The sequence below is a fragment of the Tachyglossus aculeatus genome, chromosome 15 (assembly GCF_015852505.1).
Source record: "Tachyglossus aculeatus isolate mTacAcu1 chromosome 15, mTacAcu1.pri, whole genome shotgun sequence".
Lineage (NCBI taxonomy): Eukaryota > Metazoa > Chordata > Mammalia > Monotremata > Tachyglossidae > Tachyglossus > Tachyglossus aculeatus.
In genome coordinates this window covers 23294392-23314708 of record NC_052080.1, presented here as the reverse complement: position 1 = coordinate 23314708, position 20317 = coordinate 23294392, and the positions used below count along the sequence as shown (strand labels likewise).

Below are 20317 nucleotides of genomic sequence, written 5' to 3'. Positions count from 1 at the left end.
GAGTTGTTTTCCAGACCGGAGCTGCAGAGTTCTGCCTATCGGCTGGATGAGAAGGCAAACCTAAGTCTGTGGTGTCTGATCCCAGGATCCCTTTCAGCCAACTTCACCTTCCTCAAAAATAATGTTGCCATAGGAGAGTTCCAGAACTTCACAAAGATAGTCTCTGTCAATGACAGTGGGATTTACTCATGTACTGCAGAGATCCGTGGTGTCAAGAAAGAGAGTAAACGCATCCTGATATCGGTGTACGGTGAGTTAAGAATTTGTTCATCTCTGAAAGACCTAAAAGATTTTTTTGAATAAATTCACTCACTCTTGCTCTTACTGATTCCAACCCAGATTTGAAAGCAATCCAAGAAATGAAATCAAGGAATCAACAAGAACTTTGTTTACTCCCACTGGTGCTACTGAAACCTTGTTTCTCGCCTCCTATTGAATAGTTTTTCATCACTACTTGTCACAGTGCAGCAACTGACCCTCATAACTGAACTGGCAGAGTTTACTAGAGGCTCCCAAACCAAGGAAGTAGTGTGTGATGCATTTCCATCTCTCCAATCCTTCGTTCCCGTATTTCCACCTCTACCACCCGCTTCAGTTACTAGTGATGGTCATCTACTGCCCCCCGGGCTCCATCTCCAACTTTCTGAACCATTTTAATCCCTTTCTTCTGTTCTGTCCCTCTTTCTCCATCCCTACATGGATCGCTGGGGACTTCATCATCCCCTTGAATATTCCCCATGTGCCTCCTGCTGCCCTTTTCCTCTTGCTTCTCAGTTCCACTGACCTCCTCCACCATCTTCTCCACCTTTCTCACTCATACTCGATCTCATCTTCTCTAGTCAAAGTACAATTTCTACCTTCATTGAATCCTGCTGTCATTCCACAGCCTCCTCACCTGACCTCTCAAAAGTCACCAGTGATTCCCTTCTTGCCAAATCCAACAGCCTCTTCTCCATCATAATTTTCCCCTACCCCTCAGCTACCTTTGACACTATGGACCACTCCCTTCCCCTGGAAACAATATCTAATCATGGCTTCCTCGACACTGTCCTCTCCTGGTTCTCCTATCATTCTGGCCACTCATTTTCAGTCTCTGCCATGGGCTCCTCCTCTGCCTCCTACCCTCTAACTATGGGAGTTGGAGTTCTAACTATAGGTGGAGTTCTGAGTCCCATCTTCTCCACCTAAACCACTTCACTGGAGAACTCATTCATCCCTCTGACTCAACACTTTGCAGATGATTCCCAAATCTATATCTCCAGCCATGATCTCTCTCCTTCTCCGCAGGCTCTCATTTCCTCCTGCCTTCAGGACTTTTCTGCTTGGCTGTTCCACCAACACCTCCAATTTAGCATGTTCGAAATAGAACTCCCACCCAAACTCCGTCTTCTCCTTATTTTTCCCATCAGTGTAGACAGCACCACCATCCTCTGTCTCACAAGCCTGTAGCCTTTGTATTATTCTCGATTCATCTGTCTCATTCCACCCACATATTCAATCTGTCTCCAAATCCTATCAGTTCTACCTTCACAACGTGGCTAATATCTGCCCTTTCCTCTCCATCCAAACTGCTGCTGTGAAAGCACTTATCCTATCCCGGCTTGACTGCTACATCAGCCTCCGTGCTAGCTGCCCTGCCTCTAATGTTTTCCCACTCCAGATCATATTTCATTCTGCTACCTGGATCAAATTTATAAAAACCATTCAGTCCATGTTTCCCCACTCCTCAAGAACCTCCAGTGGTTACCCATCCCCTTTTGCATCAAAGAGAAATTCCTCATAATTGGCCTTAAAGCACTCAGTCACCTTGCCCCCTCCCCTTCACTGATTTCCTAGAGGCACTTTGCTCCTCTAACACCAAGCTACTCACTGTACCTCGATTTTGTCTTATCAATCAATCAATCAATTGTATTTATTGAGCGCTTACTGTGTGCAGAGCACTGTGCTAAGCGCTTGGGAAGTACAAGTTGGCGGTCTTATCTCCCCACCTACCCCTCACCCACATTCTGCCTTTGGCCTGGAACCCCTTCACCCTTCATATTCAACAAACTACCATTCCCTCACCCTTTAAAGAGAGAAGGTTATTAATATCACATCTCCTCTAAGAGGCCTTCCCTGACTAAGCTTTCATTTCCCCTACTCCCTCTCCTTTCTGTGTGACCCCTGAGCTTGGATTTGTATCGTTTATTCGCCACACCACACCAGGAGTAAAGCTGGGTAGGAGAGGAGCAAGATGAGAATTGATAGGTACTTTTTCTCCATGCAGTTGTAACAACGTATAAATGGAAAAAATGGACCCAACCTATATTTATAATTCCTGAAATAGCGGTACTGTAGTTTACTTTCATTATGTTGGTTTAATATCGGCCTAAGCTGCGGTTTGATGAGGCAAATAGAGATAAAGTAAGTAGATTCCACAAGACTGGTCATCTGTAACAGATAATAATAATAATGGTAGTATTTATTAAGCGCTGACTATGTGCCAGGAACTGTACTACGTGCTGGAATGGATACCAGCTAATCAAATTGGACACAGTCCTTGCTCTCCTTAGGGCTCATGGTCTCAATCACCATCTTACAGATGAGGTAATTGAAGCACAGAGAAGTGAAGTGACTTGCCCAAGGCCACACAGCCAACATGTGGTGGAGCCGGGATTAGAACCTGTGACCTTCTGAGTCCCAGGCCCATGTTCTATCCACTAGAATAATCATCAATCGTATTTATTGAGCGCTTACTATGTGCAGAGCACTGTACTAAGCTCTTGGGAAGTACAAATTGGCAACATATAGAGACAGTCCCTACCCAACAGTGGGCTCACAGTCTAAAAGGGGGAGACAGAGAACACAACCAAACATACTAACAAAATAAAATAAATAGGATAGATATGTACAAGTAAAATAAATAAAATAAATAAATAAATAGAGTAATAATAAATAATAGAATAATAATAATAATAGTGTTAAGCATTTACTATGTGCCAAGCACTATTCTATGCACTGGGGTAGATGCAAGGTAATCAGCTTGGACACAGTTCCTGTCCCACGTGGGGCTCACAGTCTTCATCCCCATTTTACAGATGAGGTAACTGAGGCCCAGAGAAGTGAAGTAACTCGCCCAAGGTCACACAGCAGACAACTGGCGAAGCCGGGATCAAAACCCACATCTCCTAGGAGGCCTTCCCAGACTGAGCCCCCTCTTTCCTCTCCCCTTCTCCCCCCCCCATCCCCCCGCTTTACCTCCTTCCCCTCCCCACAGCACCTGTATATATGTATATATGTTTGTACATATTTATAACTCTATTTTACTTGCACATATTTATTCTATTTATTTTCTTTTGTTAATATGTTTTGTTTTGTTCTCTGTCTCCCCCTTCTAGACTGTGAGCCCACCGTTGGGTAGGGACCGTCTCCATATGTTGCCAACTTGGACTTCCCAAGCGCTTAGTACAGTGCTCTGCACAAAGTAGGCGCTCAATAAATACGACTGAATGGATCTTCTGACTCCCAAGCCCGTGCTCTTGCCACTAGGCCACTCTGCTTCTCTAACGATCATTTTGCAGAGCCTCTAAACCACCGGCTGATACGAATGGTGTCTGACCCACAACTGGATGGTTACTCTGAGAGGGAGATCTGGCCTGTAGGTTGCCAATGTTGGCACTGGGCTCGACGGTTCCTTCCTCTGCCCCCACTCCCCACCCCGTCCCCCTCACACCAAGCATATCAAAACAAGCGTGCACTAAAGGTATGAACTGTGATATACTTTCAATTTTCCTCCGTTTATGGCGGCCCCGCCGCTAGCCTCCAGCCCGTTCTCCCCGATCCTTACTAGTTCTCCTGAAGTCTTCCAAACCCCACCTTTTACTCCGTCATCATCATCATCAATCGTATTTATTGAGCGCTTACTGTGTGCAGAGCACTGTACTAAGCGCTTGGGAAGTACAGGTTGGCAACATATGGCAACAAGTTGGCAACACTCTGCATCTTTCTCTAAAAATCCTAAAGAAATAGGGTGTATAACTTTGAATGATTAATCCCTTCAGAGGTGGTCTTCTGAACTACTTGCTTATGTGCTATATATCAAGCTCTCATTACCTCTTCTCCCACTCCCTTCTGCATCACCCTTGCATTTGGATGTGCACTTATTCACCCCTCCCTCACCCCCACAGCACTTAGATAGATATCCATAATTAATTTAATTGTACTAATATCTGTCTCTCCCTCTAGACAGACAAGCAAGTCACACTTTGTGGGCAGGGACTGCATCTACCAACTTTTAGCTTATTACGGTGCTTGGCACACAGTAAGCACTCATTAAATACTATTGATTGATTGATTTATGAGGCTGGCTGGCTTTAATAGCACTATTATTCCATAGATTAATGGAGCCGGGATTCTTATAGGAGACTCAGTTAATATGGGCATCTGAGGTTTTGAAAGAAGCAGCTGAAAGGACAAGAAGAGAAAGGAGATTGGAAGGACATTTCAGACCCTCAGCCTATCTGAATCCATAAAATATAAGCTGTGTTAGATTAGGCTTGTACTGTAGAAACATATTAAACTTAATCTAGTTAATGCACTGTTACCTAGAGTTCAGTGGTCGGGTCTCTTTCCCGACCTCCACTGCAGCTCAGCCATGGATTTGAACAATTAGATTTTCCAGCTTAGCTGCCATGAATATGTATATATATGTTTGTATATATGTTTGTACATATTTATTACTCTATTTATTTATTTATTTTACTTGTACATATCTATTCTATTTATTTTATTTTGTTAATATGTTTGGTTTTGTTCTCTGTCTCCCCCTTCTAGACTGTGAGCCCACTGTTGGGTAGGGACTGTCTCTATATGTTGCCAACTTGGACTTCCCAAGCGCTTAGTACAGTGCTCTGCACACAGTAAGTGCTCAATAAATGCAATTGATTGATTGACTGATGAATGTTGAAACCCAAATGCTTTGAGAACAGGTTTAGACAAAGCATTAGTTGAGCACTCTAGCTTCAGTCATGTTGAGAGACAGCCTTACCTTATGGTATAAGCAAGCCCACTGTATTAGGATTGGTGCTAGAATGGAGCTCTTATGGAATAGAAATTAGGAAAGGAAGTATTAGGTTACAGAGAGCAGTTTATGTCCAATGTCCAATATTTCCACTCCTGTCTCCAATTCATTTACATGTTTTTCTTTCCTCTTTTAGCTATGATTTCCACCCCGGAAATTGATTACAACAGCTCAAAATCTGAAGTGGTGTTGGGGCAGACTTTGGAGCTCAGTTGTTGGTCCAGAGAAGGAACACCGCCGATTTCGTACACCCTGTATAAAGCAAATAAAATACTAGATCGTAAAAATATATCATCACGCGCTCCTGCGCTGTTCATAGACAACCCAGATAAACCAGTAGAATACAGTTGCACTGCTCAAAATCTCCATAGCCAAGGCCGAAAATCAAGTCCAGTATTGAAAGTCATGGTTATCGGTAAGTTGAGTTTGGTATGAGTAGTAGTAATAATACTAATAATGATGCCATTTGTTAAGCGCTTACTGTGTGCGAAGCACTGTTCTCGAGAAATAATGTAAGCTACTCCAAGGAAAGGAATTTGTTAAAAGCAAAGTTTTACGTAATCACAGCCAGGGTTTCATCGGAGGTCATTCAGTGTTAGGAGGAAGAAGGGAATGGGGTGGTAGCAATACAGTGAGGGGATAAAGCTTTATAAAGGCAGGACCAGGAGGTAAGGGAAGGAAAATGATTCAATGACCTGATGCAACTCTACTGAACTGGAGGCTGAATTATAGCTTTAAGACTGTGCTACTGGTCAAAGAGAGGGAGTATTGCATTTTCTAAGAGAGTTGACATGTTACACTCAGTTTTGCCATACTACATGTTTTCACTGCTTGTTTGAACTGGAATGGGGTTAGGGAATTAAGGAGTGTTCAACAATGCAAACCTGTTTGAATAAAGCATGCTGCCCTGTTGGAAGAAACCATGTGTGCACAGTGTTGAAACAGATGATTCTTACATCAAAAGTTTTCTCCCAAGTTGCCAAAATCCAACCCTGGCATTCTAGGAAAACTGGGTATACTTTACCAAAGATCCCTGAGAATTTCCAAGCAGATATTGGACTGCTAATAACCTCATTAATACCCAGGGTTTAGCCCTCTAGCCCTAATAATGAGTTTGGGCCTTTGAGTGAGATTTCCAATATCGAGTTGAGGTGCTTTATGTCCTGGTGAATAATAATAATAATAATTATGGTATTTTTTAAGCACTCACTATGAGTCAAGAACTGTTCTAAACACTGGGGTAGATATAAGCTTAATCATATTGTGAATACTTTGGGGTTGGCATGGTGATTTTGTCTACTGGACCTAATGTGACAACATATAAGAGCCCCTCAAAATAGCCAGTTGTATCTTTATATTTGTCTTCTTGAGGGTACAGGCTGTGTTCTTTAAAGGACTATAGAATCTCCTTACTTCAGTCTCCACTTCCTCAAAATGTATGATAATTAGACCTTTCCCTGCTTCCTTCCTTTGCCCTCCCTACTGCTGCTAAAGAAAAAATGGGGTTTGCTCTAAAGAGGGAAATGGTTAATAAAGTTTCAGTTGAGCTGCAAGTATAAGAGATAGGCCGAGCCATGTGGGATTCAGCAGAGCAATGAGGGAGAAGACAGAAAGAGAGAACCTGAATCTCCAACTGCCTCAAGCAGATTAAAAGGGACTGGACTTTCTCCTCTTTCATCAGGAATAATGAGATTTATGTGAGAAACAGGTCATTGGGAATGTTTAATGAATGGTTGGTTATAAATAATCCATCTTTCACACTCTGAAAAAAATATTTTTCCTGGTCGTAATTTTCAGCTCCAGTTGGAAAGGTCAACATTTCCATTCTGCAAAACGGAGAAGTGGAATCTGGAAGAGAGATTGTACTTAGATGCTACGTAGATGAAGGGTCCTGGCCGATTAACTTTAAAGTTTACAGATATGGTGAAGTAGAGCCCGTTCACGAAGAAACCACAAATCTTACCTACGTTATTTGGCACACGCCAGCAGCAAGCAAAGATGATGCTGGACAGTACTACTGTACGGCCTACAACAGAGCCAATTCCTACCAAAAAGTTCCCAAAAGTAGCTTGATAATGGTGAAAGGTAAGTTGTGGTTTCACAAGGTGGACTGAAAACTCCACGGGACATTCCCGAGGCAAGCCCATGCGCAAGAGACAGTATAGATTAGTGGATAGAACACGTGACTAAATGTCAGGAGACCTGGATTTTGTTCTTGACTCTACAAAAGAACATGAGAAACGCTATTACAGAACTGGGTCAGACCAATGGTCCATTCTGCCCAGGATTCTAGTAGTAGCAGTAGTTTTTATTGAGCACCCACTTTGTGCAATGCACTGTAATAAGTGCTTGGGAAGTATAGTACAAGCAGTGAGACATTCTTTGCTCACGAGGAACTTACACTTAAATGGGGGAAACAATACCGTGATTGCTTGGAGGAAAAGTGTGACGTCTGTCTCCCTTAACATCCATCTTTACATTTTCCTTACATTACTGACCTTCACTGTAGTAACCCACTTCAGTTTACCCAAACCCTTTTTACGAATCTTGACAATTTCAGCCTTCACAACTTCATGGGTTGGCAAATCCCTTGTATTTGAGCACCGACCATGTGAAGAAATGTTTTCTTTTTTAGACTGTGAGCCCACTGTTGGGTAGGGACTGTCTCTATATGTTGCCAATTTGTACTTCCTAAGCGCTTAGTACAGTGCTCTGCACATAGTAAGCACTCAATAAATACGATCGATTGATTGATTGATTCTTTTTCTAATCAGCAAACAGTCCTCACTGTATAAACACCACCCCCAGCTCTTTCTGAGGATTTCAGAGGAATTTTATTCCAAATGCGTGTAACATGGTCAGCAAAATTACTTCAAGCGCTTAGTACAGTGCTCTGCACACAGTTAGCGCTCAATAAATACGATTGATTGATTGATTGATTGGGGAGCCTTAGGCCAGTCTGTCCAGTGAGTACAGTTTACTGGTCAGATTAGGTGAAAACCTGTTGTTAGACTTGTGTGGTGCATCTTGTCCAAAGTCTGACTGCCACTCACTAGCTGTGTGGCCTTCAGCAAGTCCCTGACTTCTCTCTCAGAGATGTTTCCTCACCTGAAAAATAATAATAATAATAATGGTGGAATTTGTTAAGCGCTTACTATGTGCAAAGCATTGTTCTAAGCGCTGGGTGGGGATACAAGGTGATCAGGTTGTCCCACGGGGGGCTCACAGTCTTAATCCCCATTTTACAGATGAGGGAACTGAGGCTCAGAGAAGTTAAGTGACTCATCCAAGGTCACACAGCAGACATGCGGTGGAATCGGGATTTGAACCCATGACCTCTGACTCCCAAACCCGGGCTCTTTCACTGAGCCACGCTGCTTAGTGGAGATTCGATACCTGTTCTCCCTCCCTCTTAGACTGGGAGCCAAATGGGGGCCAGGGACTGTGCCTGATCTGCTTGGTGCCGTGCTTGGCACGGAGTAAGTGCTTAACAACTGCCACATCGTCATTATTATTATTATTACTTTTAGAAGGAGGGTGAGAGCTCTGCTAGGATTCTGAAAAGAGTTTGGGAAGAGTGTATGCAGTCCTATCTATATCTTCCATCTTCCAACTAGTCCCTACTCCTTGACAATTCCAATAACAACATTTTATTTTATTTTTTATGATATTTGTCCAATACCCTGTGTCAGGCACTGTTCTAGGCGCTGGGGTAGGTGCAAAGTAATCAGGTTGGACACAGTCCCTGTCTCACATGGTGCTAACAGCTTTCCAAAGTAAGTTGATGTGCAGAATGACAGGACTGAACTTCTGGGGGTTTTATATATCCCAAAAAAGCTAATTAATTCACTTGCATGCCTTCTGCCAAATGTATGGGATTTATACAGGGAAATTAAGTGTAAGTTAAGTATATTAATTATATTAAGTGCCTGGAAGGGTTTTAAAGATTTTAAATCAAGAAACTAAAATCCAAGCTAGAAAATTACCCTATGTCTAATTTATGTCCTAAATGTGAAGCAATTTTTTTAGCAGTGTAACATAACATCCTTCATTTTTTAAACAATTATAGTCATTCTTGCTCCATGGAAGAAGGGACTTATTGCAGTGGTTGTCATTGGAATAATCATCGCCATCATGGTTCTTCTGGCCAAGTGGTATTTCAACAAGAAGGCTAAGGGTGAGAATTCTCTTTTCATTCTTTCATTCTTCCTTTAAAGGAAATTAAGAAAAACTAATGGCATAGCTATCATCTGTATAGGTGATTCCACCTTTCTGGAGCCTTGGTGATTGTGTGGGTGCCAAGTAGATGCTAGGTGGTCATTTAATGGTGATGATTTCCTTTCTTAGCATGTGATCTGGTTAATAAATCAATCAATCAATGTTTATTGAGCATTTACTATTTGCAGAGCACTGTGTTAATTGCTTGGGAGAATACATCAGAATTAGTACCCACGTTCCCTGTCCTTAACAAATTCCAGGAGTTGACTAACAGTTCCCTCCTTGCATATATGTTCATTTGGCTGGCACCCAGGTTTTGGTTGTCCCCAAGTTTATCCAGTTAAAAACTGGAGGGAGCGTTTCCTTAATTGAAAACCCCAGTCTCCCACATGGACCCTCAGTGAGACTTGAATACTATAAATTTAGTCCTAGAAGTAGTCTGGAGTTTAAGGCGAAGATGGAAACTGGAACCATCTATAATTGGAATATTTGGGGTATTCAATCTGGGATAAATGTTATGTCAATAGACTGGCATTTCTCCAACTGGGGTTTGGCATTGCTAAAGTTCTTAGAGGAATTCTGAGAGGAGGGGCGAAGGCTGGAACTACAAAGGCCTGAAGTGCAGTTTGAGTGTGCTAATGCAACTGTAGGATGAATTCATGTTGGTTTAATAGCTCAACTTTTGTATCCCTCCATCCCTCTCATCCTGTATTATAAGATGCACTACAAAGGAGGAGAGAAACTATGGACTTTTTTTTCCGTCAAGATCAGTTTCAACCCTGAAAAAGTCCTCTTGGCTCCTGACCATGTTATCCACCTTCCCTCCTGGGTGAAATAATATCAAATTTCTTTAAAAGTTTACTTTACACGGTATGCTGTACGAGTTTGGAACTTACTAGAAACTGACAGTATGTGGTCAGCATTAGACAATCCGGAAAGAACTGCGTGTGGATGAAGATGACATTTCACCCATTTTGCATTATTCAAAGTAGACAAATGTACCCAAAACTTATCTCTTTTCTGCCAAAGATATCATCTGAAATGATTTTCTTCTCTTACCCTTTAAAGGTAAACAGATACTAGTGGAGATGTCCAGGTCAGTGTCTTGGTTCTGTGGGTTTATTTTTAAAATTAGGAAAAGATTGGATTTCGAGATTTGGTGGCTCAGAATGGAATATTGTAGGAGGTGATTGCTTTTTCAACTGCTCAGAAGTGGCAGCAATATGGAGACCTTGGAAAGAGAGCAGCTGGAGAGGGGGATAGAGGCCCTAACATGAATATTTTTGGGAGCAAAGCCCTTTTTTCAGATCATTGCAGAACTGAAATAAGCTTATTTTCTAAATTGGGTGGTAAAGATTTATTTTTACTTGAAAATAGCTCCCTCTTTGCCCAGGTGGTTATCATTTTGGTGACTTTGAGTTGGATTCCAAGTAATGTAGTTTTTGTTTTCCTTTCCAAATTGAATTTTAAGGCCCAAACCAAACCTGAACTCCAGTAATGAGAAGATGACTTCAGAGCACATGGAAGATGGTGTCGAAGGGAACTTCCACTATGGTACAGAATCTTTGCCTTCCTCATTTACAAAGTATTGGTTCCCCCTGCTCTCTGCCTCTTACTTGTGAAACCCTTTCTATCCATTTTAAATACATTATCTGTACACATGCTCACCGATCCCGATGGGGCAGAATCTGCCTTTGGGGAAAACAGACCATGATTAGGATCCAGGTGTTATTTCTTCTTCATTCTGCCTGGAGTTTTTTTTAAAAAAGAGGCTTAATTTGAATGGTCAAGCATGCTTTTCTTATCCTCTGAAGCTGTTACCAACTTCACTATTACTTTGTCTAAAGATTTTTGCACTCTTCGGGACCCATGTCACAGGAGGGTGGGGGCTATCACCCTCACCATTTTTTGAGCTACACTTGCTCATCCTTAGAGTTTAAAATCAGGGCTGAAAAGACCCAATATGGTGCCTTTCTGACATATTGGTTCTCTGAAGCCAGTCCCCTCCCACTCTTCATCCCCCTACTCCCTCACAACTAAAATCCCCAACCCTATTTGCCTCTACTCAAAATCAAAATGTCACATCTTTGCTGAGCCCTATACAAACTGAACTGTGATTTTTCTCCCTTTCATAGGCGGGGAATGCAAGACATACCCTGGAAAGGCAGTGGGTGGATTAGTAACAGCATTGGGGAGAGCTAAAAGCAGATGTGTCTTTTTCAAATTCCCTGAAATGAAATGTTCCACTGAGAAGGTGGAGAATGAGCACTAATGAGAGAAACAGCCTCTGTGTTGCTCTGTAGCTTCCTTTTTTTTTTTTACAAACATGTTTTTACATTAGTTATAACAACAACATAGTACAAAGTAGGAAATGACTTGAGAATTTTGGGTTTTGCTTTACAGTAATAGCTAATAGCTATTAAATTGGTATTATATTGAGGTTTTGGTGGTTTAATTCTGTTTTACGCTCTCGCATTCGTTCCCCAAAACAGATGGTCTAGGTTCCTTTGAGCAGGGAGTGAATTACTTCATCATTTTCCTTTAACTCTTCCCAGCCCCCTTCCATTTTCAAAAACCTGAAGCAATTAGATCAATTATATGGGGTACAAAATTCAACAGCCCCTCCGGTGGGATTGCAAGTTTACTACTTGTATTAGGAGTGTGAAAGGAAGGTAAAAATAATTCTCTCTACTTGGATGTGTTGTAGAAATGCTTTAACATTAGAGATTGTACAAACTTTGCATCCTAAGTGGCTAAACTGATAAATGCAAGGAGTTTCCTCTTCCATTTAGCTGAGGGCAATGGGCTTTGCTTTCTCTCTTAGTGGCACTGTTTCATTTTTAATATAATATATTACTATAGAAAATTCACTCATTACCATTACTTTCCTTTATTCCATAATTGATTTTTGGTACAGGGCATGTAGAAGATATGGGAAATCATGCAGTGAAACCAACAGATGAAAATAAAGGTAATTATTTTATGCAGTATTTCCAAAATAAAAGTATTTTTCTTTTCTTTCTTTGAATAGTGAAGGATGAAAGCTAGGTTTGTGGGAAGAGGAAAAAAAAATTAGCTGCAGGACTCCTGGATTCTATTCCTAGTTTTGCCGCTAGCACTGGCCTCAGTGGCTCACTGGAAAGTGAAAGTTGCCAATCTCTTTCTAAAGAGGAAAATGAATGACCAGATGTTTTCCTCCTCCTCTGAGTTAAGAACAAGAAGAAATGGGTTGAGTACATTTTGCCGATGAGAGTCGTTAAATAATGAAATGAGGGGGTGCATTTTATTTCTTTTACAGCAGGTCTCAAGGGTTCTGAATCCCAACTTGGCCACTAGTTCACCGTCTGGTCTTGGGCAAGTTATGTCACTAATCTGTGCCACAGTTTTCCCATCTAGAAAATGGTAATAATAGCTCCACACCCTACCTTCCTCTTAAGAATCGGAATAAGCATCAGTAATCCTTAACATGCTTTGTGCTCCTCAGAGAAAGATGCTGTCTAAACACAGGGTGTTATGATTACTTTGGGGCAGGGCCTGACCACATGAACGCTGAGGTGGAATATACTGAAGTTGAAGTGTCGATGCCTGATCCTCCCAGAGGTAACTGGTTGATGCTTACAGTTTGCTGGATTTTACTGTATTGCCTCAAATAATGAGCGAACCGAAAGAATCACGGTCCCTGTAACCTTTCTCTCTGGAGAGTTGGTGTGTCTTTTGAAGATGCGCACAGCTTCCAGTGCCATTAAGATAAATGTGGGCCCTGAATTAAGGTCCAGGGAACGCTCCCTCCAAATACGATCAGGTCATGTTATTGTTTACAAAACTTGGTTTGGGTTCAACTGGAAAACAATAAGAATGAACACTTTTAAGCTCCAATAATTCTCTTTCTCCAGCTCTTGGCCATTTATTAAGGGAGGTGTTAGAGAACTAGAGTTCGAAAAGAGCAAGGGATTTAACAAAAGTGACTTTGATGACCCCGTTGTTATTCCACTAGCATTTGATTCCAACTTGGTTGGCTCTGGATCCAGTATTCAGTCTGGGTCTTCAAGGGACATCTGTATCTTACAAATATAAAGTCACTTTGTTGACCACAATTCTACTCCACCTGCATTTGTTCCAAGTCAGGGTGTCCTGGATCCAAAATTAAATCTGGTCCTACAGCAGTCAGCGCTCTCTTTCTAATCTCAAGTCATCCCTAAAGATGAAAAGTTTCTCCAGTTCTATAACACTGTTAGTAATACTTAAAACACATTTAGAACTTCAAATTTGGATTGAGTATACCTGGACCTTTATTAATTAACCAGCGATGTAGCTGTAATTAGTGTTAGTTCCCTGAGTTTAGCATTGAGTTAATAGAACTGGGGTAAGTTCCTCATATTTAACTCTGCCTGTTAAGTGATTCTCACCTCTGTCGATTCTTGTGCCATGTGCAAAGTAATGGGGGACTGAAGATGTGGTATAAACTTTGATTTGCATCTTGCTTCCCTGGCCTCTGGAAGTATTAGCCTGACCCATTGCTCTTTTGGCAGTCAGGGGACATTTCTGAACCTCGCCTACAGCTGCAATGGGAAGGGTAGACGTACTGTGTCACAGACTTCCTTGGCAGAATTAAGCTTTCTATTGATTGGGGCGTGTTCAACTGCTGTCGGAAAAAATAGTCATGTGATCGTCATCAATCGTATTTATTGAGCGCTTACTGTGTGCAGAGCACTGTACTAAGCGCTTGGCATGTAGCCAGTTGACCTCCTTTAGTGGGGGAATGGGGCTGCTACACCTAAGCTGGTCCGTCAATCCAGATGACAGAAGGGCAGGGCCTTGATTCGTGCCTCAGTTAACACCTGAATGCCTTTTTCGTGGGATTGGGAGAGAATATGATAGGATGCAATAAATCCTTCTTCCTTTCCAGCTAGAACAATAGGCTATCTAGGGAATGATGTTCTTGGCAGTTTTCCTGGGAATTTGAATGTGGCAGACAAAGAATCAGTCTATCAGTCTCCCACTGGGAATATTTAGGCATTTGCCCGTTGGCCTATAGGGCACTTTCTACTTTTCAGGATCCTCCTTTAGAGGGTAACCTTTTTTAGGGGCAGGACTTTGCCTTTGACTTCTGTTCTACGTTCCTAGGCGCCTAGTCCAATCCTCCTCGGCATGTAGTAGGTGCTCAATAAATGGTGTTGATGGTGATGATAATGTGATTGGAGAGAATGTTAGTAATCAGCTGGTTTGCTTTAGTTCTGTCCGGAGCAGCCCATCATGAATCTCAGGAATCCCTTCACCCCTCCAACAGAAATCTCTGCTGAAAGTCCTAGCAGTATTAGAATTTTTCTTCCCAGCTAGGTAGCTCTATCTAGCATCCATACAGAGCATAATGCATCTTGATGCGTGTTATACCTTCTAAAAGCTAGAAGCTTCTAAAGTGCTAATAGTGTTTTCCAGCAGCTCAGGAAAGTGGCTCTTTGGGTGCCCACTCAGAACCTGGCAGTGCCCATTTTCCCCATTAATATTAATCCTATTGGAAGGGCATGATAAATGTGTTGATTCTGACAACTCCTTTACTTCCGCTTCATAATAATAATAATAATAATGGCATTTTTTAAGCGCTTACTATGTGCAAAGCACTGTTCTAAGTGTTGGGGAGGTTACAAGGTGATCAGGTTGTCCCACGAGGGGCTCACAGTCTTAATTCCCATTTTACAGGTGAGGTAACTGAGGCCCTGTGGAGTGAAGTGGCTTGCCCAGAGTCACATAGCTGACAAATGGCGGAGCTGGGATTTGAACCCATGACCTCTGACTCCAAAGCCCGAGCTCTCTTCCACTGAGCCACGCTGCTTCTCTCCTGACTCACCTGCCATTCACCCACTCACAAAGGACTCAGCTAAGCCACACCTCTCAGCTCTGCTAGGAGTTTGAGCCTATTACTGCAGTAAAGATTTTATTCCTCCAGTATCAAAACTTGCCAGGCTGGGCCAGCTCACCCGGGTGGTACTGGAGGAGTTTTCTCTCCAGTTTCTAGATCTGAGTTGAGTTTGGTTGCCAATTTGAGCTGCGTTTCGCAGAATCCTCAATTAGTGATATTTCTTGAGTGATTACTACGTTCAGAGCACTGTACTACACAGTTGGGAGAGTACAATATAACAGAGTTGGTTGGCTTGTTCCCTGCCCACAAGGTCTACGTGGTGTCAGAGGTCATGGGTTCAAATCCCAGCTCTGCCAATTGTCAGCTGTGTGACTTTGGGCAAGTCACCTAACTTCTCTGTGCCTCAGTTCCCTCATCTGTAAAATGGGGATTAAGACTGTGAGCCCCCCGTGAGACAACCTGATCACTTTATCACCTCCCCAGCACTTAGAACAGTGCTTTGCACATAGTAAGTGCTTAATAAATGCCATCATTATTATTATTATTATTATTATTATTACAAGCATCAGTTGCTTGTTTCATGGAATTTAAAATAGCTTTTTGGTCTCTACTTCACCGCCAACTGTTTCCATCTGATTCATCCCCCACATAATTTGTTGTCCAAGAACCTTAATTTTTTCAACTGGTTGAAGGATGATGATGACAGATATGTCTGTAGCATATGTGCCCATTCCCTTATCTGGCTCCTTTGGGAATGTCTCCGTTACACAGGGCATTGGCCTCGCAGCTACAGGGTAGTTCCTTCTAGGTGAAGTTCAGAAATAGAACCGTTTAGAAGGAAATAAAACTTGCCCAAAACTTAATGCACTTTGGAAAAATACCACGGGCGGTTTGGGTCCTGTCTTTCTAGACTCCTGAGAGTTTATTTAGACAAAGATTTTTCTTCATTTCCTGTCCTGGACTCTTGTGTAATGTTGTCCCATGAAGGTTAAGTAACAACCATTGCCGCTGTGGTTTTGAAATGATTCTTTTTCTGCGCTCCTCATGCAAGACTCCTCCTCAGCCCCCTTTATGTTGAGTTGGGGTGATTTTAGGCAAGAGTTTGAGAAGGAGCTCAGCATGTAAGAAGGGTGTGGGGTTACGGGGGGCATTTGGCGTGATGAAAGTTCTTTTATCTTTTGGAAAATTTTCCATTTCGCCAGCAAAGGGTAGAACAAGGGTCTTTTTTGACTCTTAGAGCTTTCTAGAGCCTGAAAGGGCATGGGCACCCAATATCAGGATGGGAGGAAGGCCTGAACCAGGGCCACATAGGCCTGGAAATTCAGACCTTCCTGGATATGTGACAAGATTGTGATCATCACCATCATCATCAATCGTATTTATTGAGCACTTACTATGTGCAGAGCACTGTACTAAGCGCTTGGGAAGTGCAAATTGGCAACATATTGGCAACATCACTGGTGCAGCTTTGGCTCTTCACCACAATTGAGAGGCGGGTAGGAGGAGCAGACATGGTAAGGGCAGACTTGGTCTGCACTGGGAAGGGAGGAACCCAGGCGATCAATGCAAAGTACCAAAGCTGTAAAACTCTGCCTCAGAGGGGCTGTGTTGGATGCCACCGTGGGTGAAGAACAAAGAGACCCCTTTGCCTAGGAGAAATGCGGTTTACCTAGCTGCAGCCATTAACAGACTCTCTGAAAGTGTAATTGCTGGGAAAATCCTGTGACGTGAATCAAGCTCTTTTATTGTTAACACAAAGAAAAACACAAGCCAAAATAAAGCCAGGTCAGGAAATATCCCTGTCAGGGGAAGAGAGTAACAGCCTGCCCTGGGTAAATCAGTGCCTCTTGGCTGGTTTAGTCATCTGAAGCCAGCTGGGCTGTAAAGTTAAGGGAGGGAAAGAGAAATAACAGTTTGCCCTAACCTTGTGCACAAGACAATAGTCCATTCCTCAGCCATGGGGTAGGACCAAGGAGGAAAAACAACCTGCTGCAGCTGCTGAGAAACCCAAGTTTGCCATTCAAAACTGACAAAAACGTCCTCTTATTTAAGCCCTGTTAAAATCCCAATATTGATTACTAGTACGCCCATTCAAAGCGCAAAGTACTGGTTAAGCTTTGTGGTGATTACCTGAAAACCATTTAGGACTCTGGCCCCCCTGGGGCTCACCATCTCCACTGGGCAGAGTGACCCATTAAACATTGAGAAGATCATCCAGATGATAAGAAAAACTGATGAGAATTGAAAACTCTCCAGCTGCATTGAGGAAGGTTGCTCACTCCCAGGAGACGACAGTCAAGCCCGGAGGGACTTCAGTGGTTAGCATTGCCAACGTAACTCAGGGCAGTATACTTCCCTCATAGGCATTTAGCATTTTGGGTTTTGGTATATCCAGACTCAGGGGGTGACGTGCCATTTTAGCTCCCTTCAATCCTTAAGGTTCTTTATTGGGGCTGTTGGCTACAGATGTGCCCACTGGGACACCTCCTCATGCCTCTGAAAGTCAGCCAGGGGGCCCTGGGACCAACCACCCCCTCCAATCTGCTGACTCCAGGGGTGGGAACCTTAAATGAATAATAATAATAATAATTATGGCATTTGTCAAGGGCTTAACTTTGTGCCGCGCGCTGTATCAAGCACTGGGGCAGGTACAAGATAATAGGTTGAACTCACTCCGTGTCCCATATGGGCCTCACAGTCTAAGTAGGGGGGAGTAGGATTTATTCCCTATTTTACAGATGAGGAGACTGTGGCACAGAGAAGTTAAGGGACTTGACCATCAGAAAAGGGCAGAGGCAGGATTAGAACCCAGGTCCTCTAGCTTCCAGGCCTGTGGGGCTTCCCACTAAGCCATGCAGTTTCCCTATTCTTTCCCCCTTTGTGTGGGGCTCTGGAGGCAGGGGCCCCTGCTAACCTGAGGGAGTTTCCCTGTAGCCTCCCTCTAAGGATCAGGGTGTGGGTCTTTCCAGGCTGTGTATACAGATATCACAGTTACTTAGTAAGGCAACCCCAGAGACCACAACATCTACTACTAATAATAATATTAATAATAATATTGATGTTTGTTAAGCACTTACTATGTGCCAAGCACTGTTCTAAGCACTGGAATAGATACAAGGTTATTAGGTTGTCCCACTTGGGGCTCAAAGTCTTGATCCCCATTTTACAGATGAGGTAACAGAGGCCCGGAGAAGTTAAGTGACTTGCCCAAAGTCACACAGCTGACAAGTGGCGGAACCAGGATTAGAACCTACGGCCTCTGATTCCCAAGCCCGGGCCCTTTCCACTAAGCCACGCTGCTTCTTCTAGTCATCATATCCTTCAGTTTTCACTCTGCATTAATCACAAAACCAAGTGTAAAAAGTATTGAAAAACCGTTACCAAATAATAGGTAAGGAATCTTAATTTACAGTTCAAGAAACTGAAGGAAAGCGAGTATAGTGATCTTTCCCTGTCTCCCAATGAAGTATCTAGCGGTGCGGCATTGCAGGACAGTTGGCTAAAAGTAAAGAGAAAGGGAACGGGACCCACCTGTTTCTTAATAGCAAACGTTAGTGGCCTTGCTTGCAAGCTAATAGATGGGGGGCTTGGGAACTAATAACTGTGTTGCAGTTGAGATTGGTTCCCCTAAAAATGGTAGATTGAGCTCTTGGAGACAGGCAGTAGGTTCATGGCATGGTTCATGTTTCCTTGTACAACTCTTGACTGGCTCAGGAACCTGCATGATTGATGGCTGCAGCCTAAGGGTGCTGGTAACCTTGTATTCTCCCCTCCTTAATCTCCCACCAGGTACTGCCAGACTTGCAGGAGTCAGAGGAAAAGTGCAGTATGATAGGGTGGGAAAGATAGGGAAAGCTAAAATACTCTCTGTCATTTGGATAGGTGTGATGTTGAGGATACGGGGCCCAGAGACCTCCAAATCCTTTGTTTTTCCCATCTGGATTTAAAACCGTTTTCAGGAGTTTGGCTCGGTCCCACGTAGAAACATTACCATTGACATTTTTAGTAGAAGACGTCTCTTTCCCAGCAGGCTCCCTTAATAATAATAATAATAATTGGCATTTGTTAAGCGCTTACTATGTGCAAAGCACCGTTCTAAGCGCTGGGGAGGATACAGGGTGATCAGGTTGCCCCACGTGGGGCTCCCAGTCTTAATCCCCATTTTACAGATGAGGTAACTGAGGCCCAGAGAAGTGAAGTGCCTTGCCCAAGATCACACGGCAGACATGTGGCGGAGCCGGGATTCGAACCCATGACCTGTGACTCCAAAGCCCGTGCTCTTTCCACTGAGCCACGCCGCTTCAGGCATGCCCCGTGTACTGGGGGGCCACTAAAGTTTGGCTGACTGTCAGATTCTCCTTCTAGCCTCCAGGAGATGTGTCCACATTCCAGGGGGAAGGCAGCACAGATACTCTGATTCCTTGATGATGAAAAGGAGAAGGATGGGGACATCAGGGAAGATTTCTAGGATTTGGTTTTGCAACATTCTGCCCTGCTTTTTGGGGAAGGGGGAAGCCCATGGGGAAACAGTTTGGGCCACTCTCTTGGAACCTTGACTACTTGGGGCCCAGAATGTCCAGATCATTCATGAAATGCAGCCCATTGTCAGCCATGGACATTCCTGACAATGCCTCCGCGAGTGACCGGAAGGTATTTTCCTTGGTGTTCGCTCAAATCAACAGAGCAACCACTATGTGACCCTAATGGTCCCTATGTGGAATTCAAAGAGCAGAACCCAGAGCGTCAGCCACAATCAGAAGGTGACGCACACCAAATATGATTATGAGCAGTTGGACTGAGCTGGTGGGTACATGATGTGGTAAAGCAGTGTTAGGGGTGGTGCCATCTTACTTCCCCTTTCACCAGCTGCCAAGAACTGGGAAGGATGAGAAGTTCTGAAGAAGCTGTGAGGAAATTCAGTGGCTATAGATTACAATTTCACAACCCTCCGCCTGGGAAACCGAATTTCTGGGTAATCACCTGAAGCCTTACCTGAGAAGTTAGACCATGGTAAAGGTGCTTTCCTGTCTCCTCTGGGGATTGACACCTGTTTCGTTCCTCTTCTGACCCTCCGTGGAAATTAGAACAGCATCCAGAGAGAATAATATAGTCAACTGAGCCCTTCACCCCTCCCCGATTCAGAGAAAAGGATGACTTTTCTCTGGCAAGGTTATAAATCCTAA

The 20317-nt window shown here is 43.2% G+C and overlaps 1 protein-coding gene across 2 annotated transcripts in view; it reads left to right on the top strand.

Moving 5' to 3' along the window:
• The window catches only part of PECAM1 (platelet and endothelial cell adhesion molecule 1), a 46701-nt gene that overhangs the window by 13604 nt on the left and 12780 nt on the right, over positions 1-20317 (top strand). The window contains exons 6-13 of one of the 2 annotated variants that reach the window (XM_038757255.1): positions 2-250; positions 5196-5474; positions 6857-7144; positions 9129-9236; positions 10346-10373; positions 10749-10831; positions 12195-12248; positions 12809-12877. In XM_038757255.1, coding sequence (XP_038613183.1) covers positions 2-250; positions 5196-5474; positions 6857-7144; positions 9129-9236; positions 10346-10373; positions 10749-10831; positions 12195-12248; positions 12809-12877 — 1158 coding nt within the window. The remainder of the gene's footprint in view (position 1; positions 251-5195; positions 5475-6856; positions 7145-9128; positions 9237-10345; positions 10374-10748; positions 10832-12194; positions 12249-12808; positions 12878-20317) is intronic. The other variant, XM_038757256.1, reaches the window with a different exon arrangement.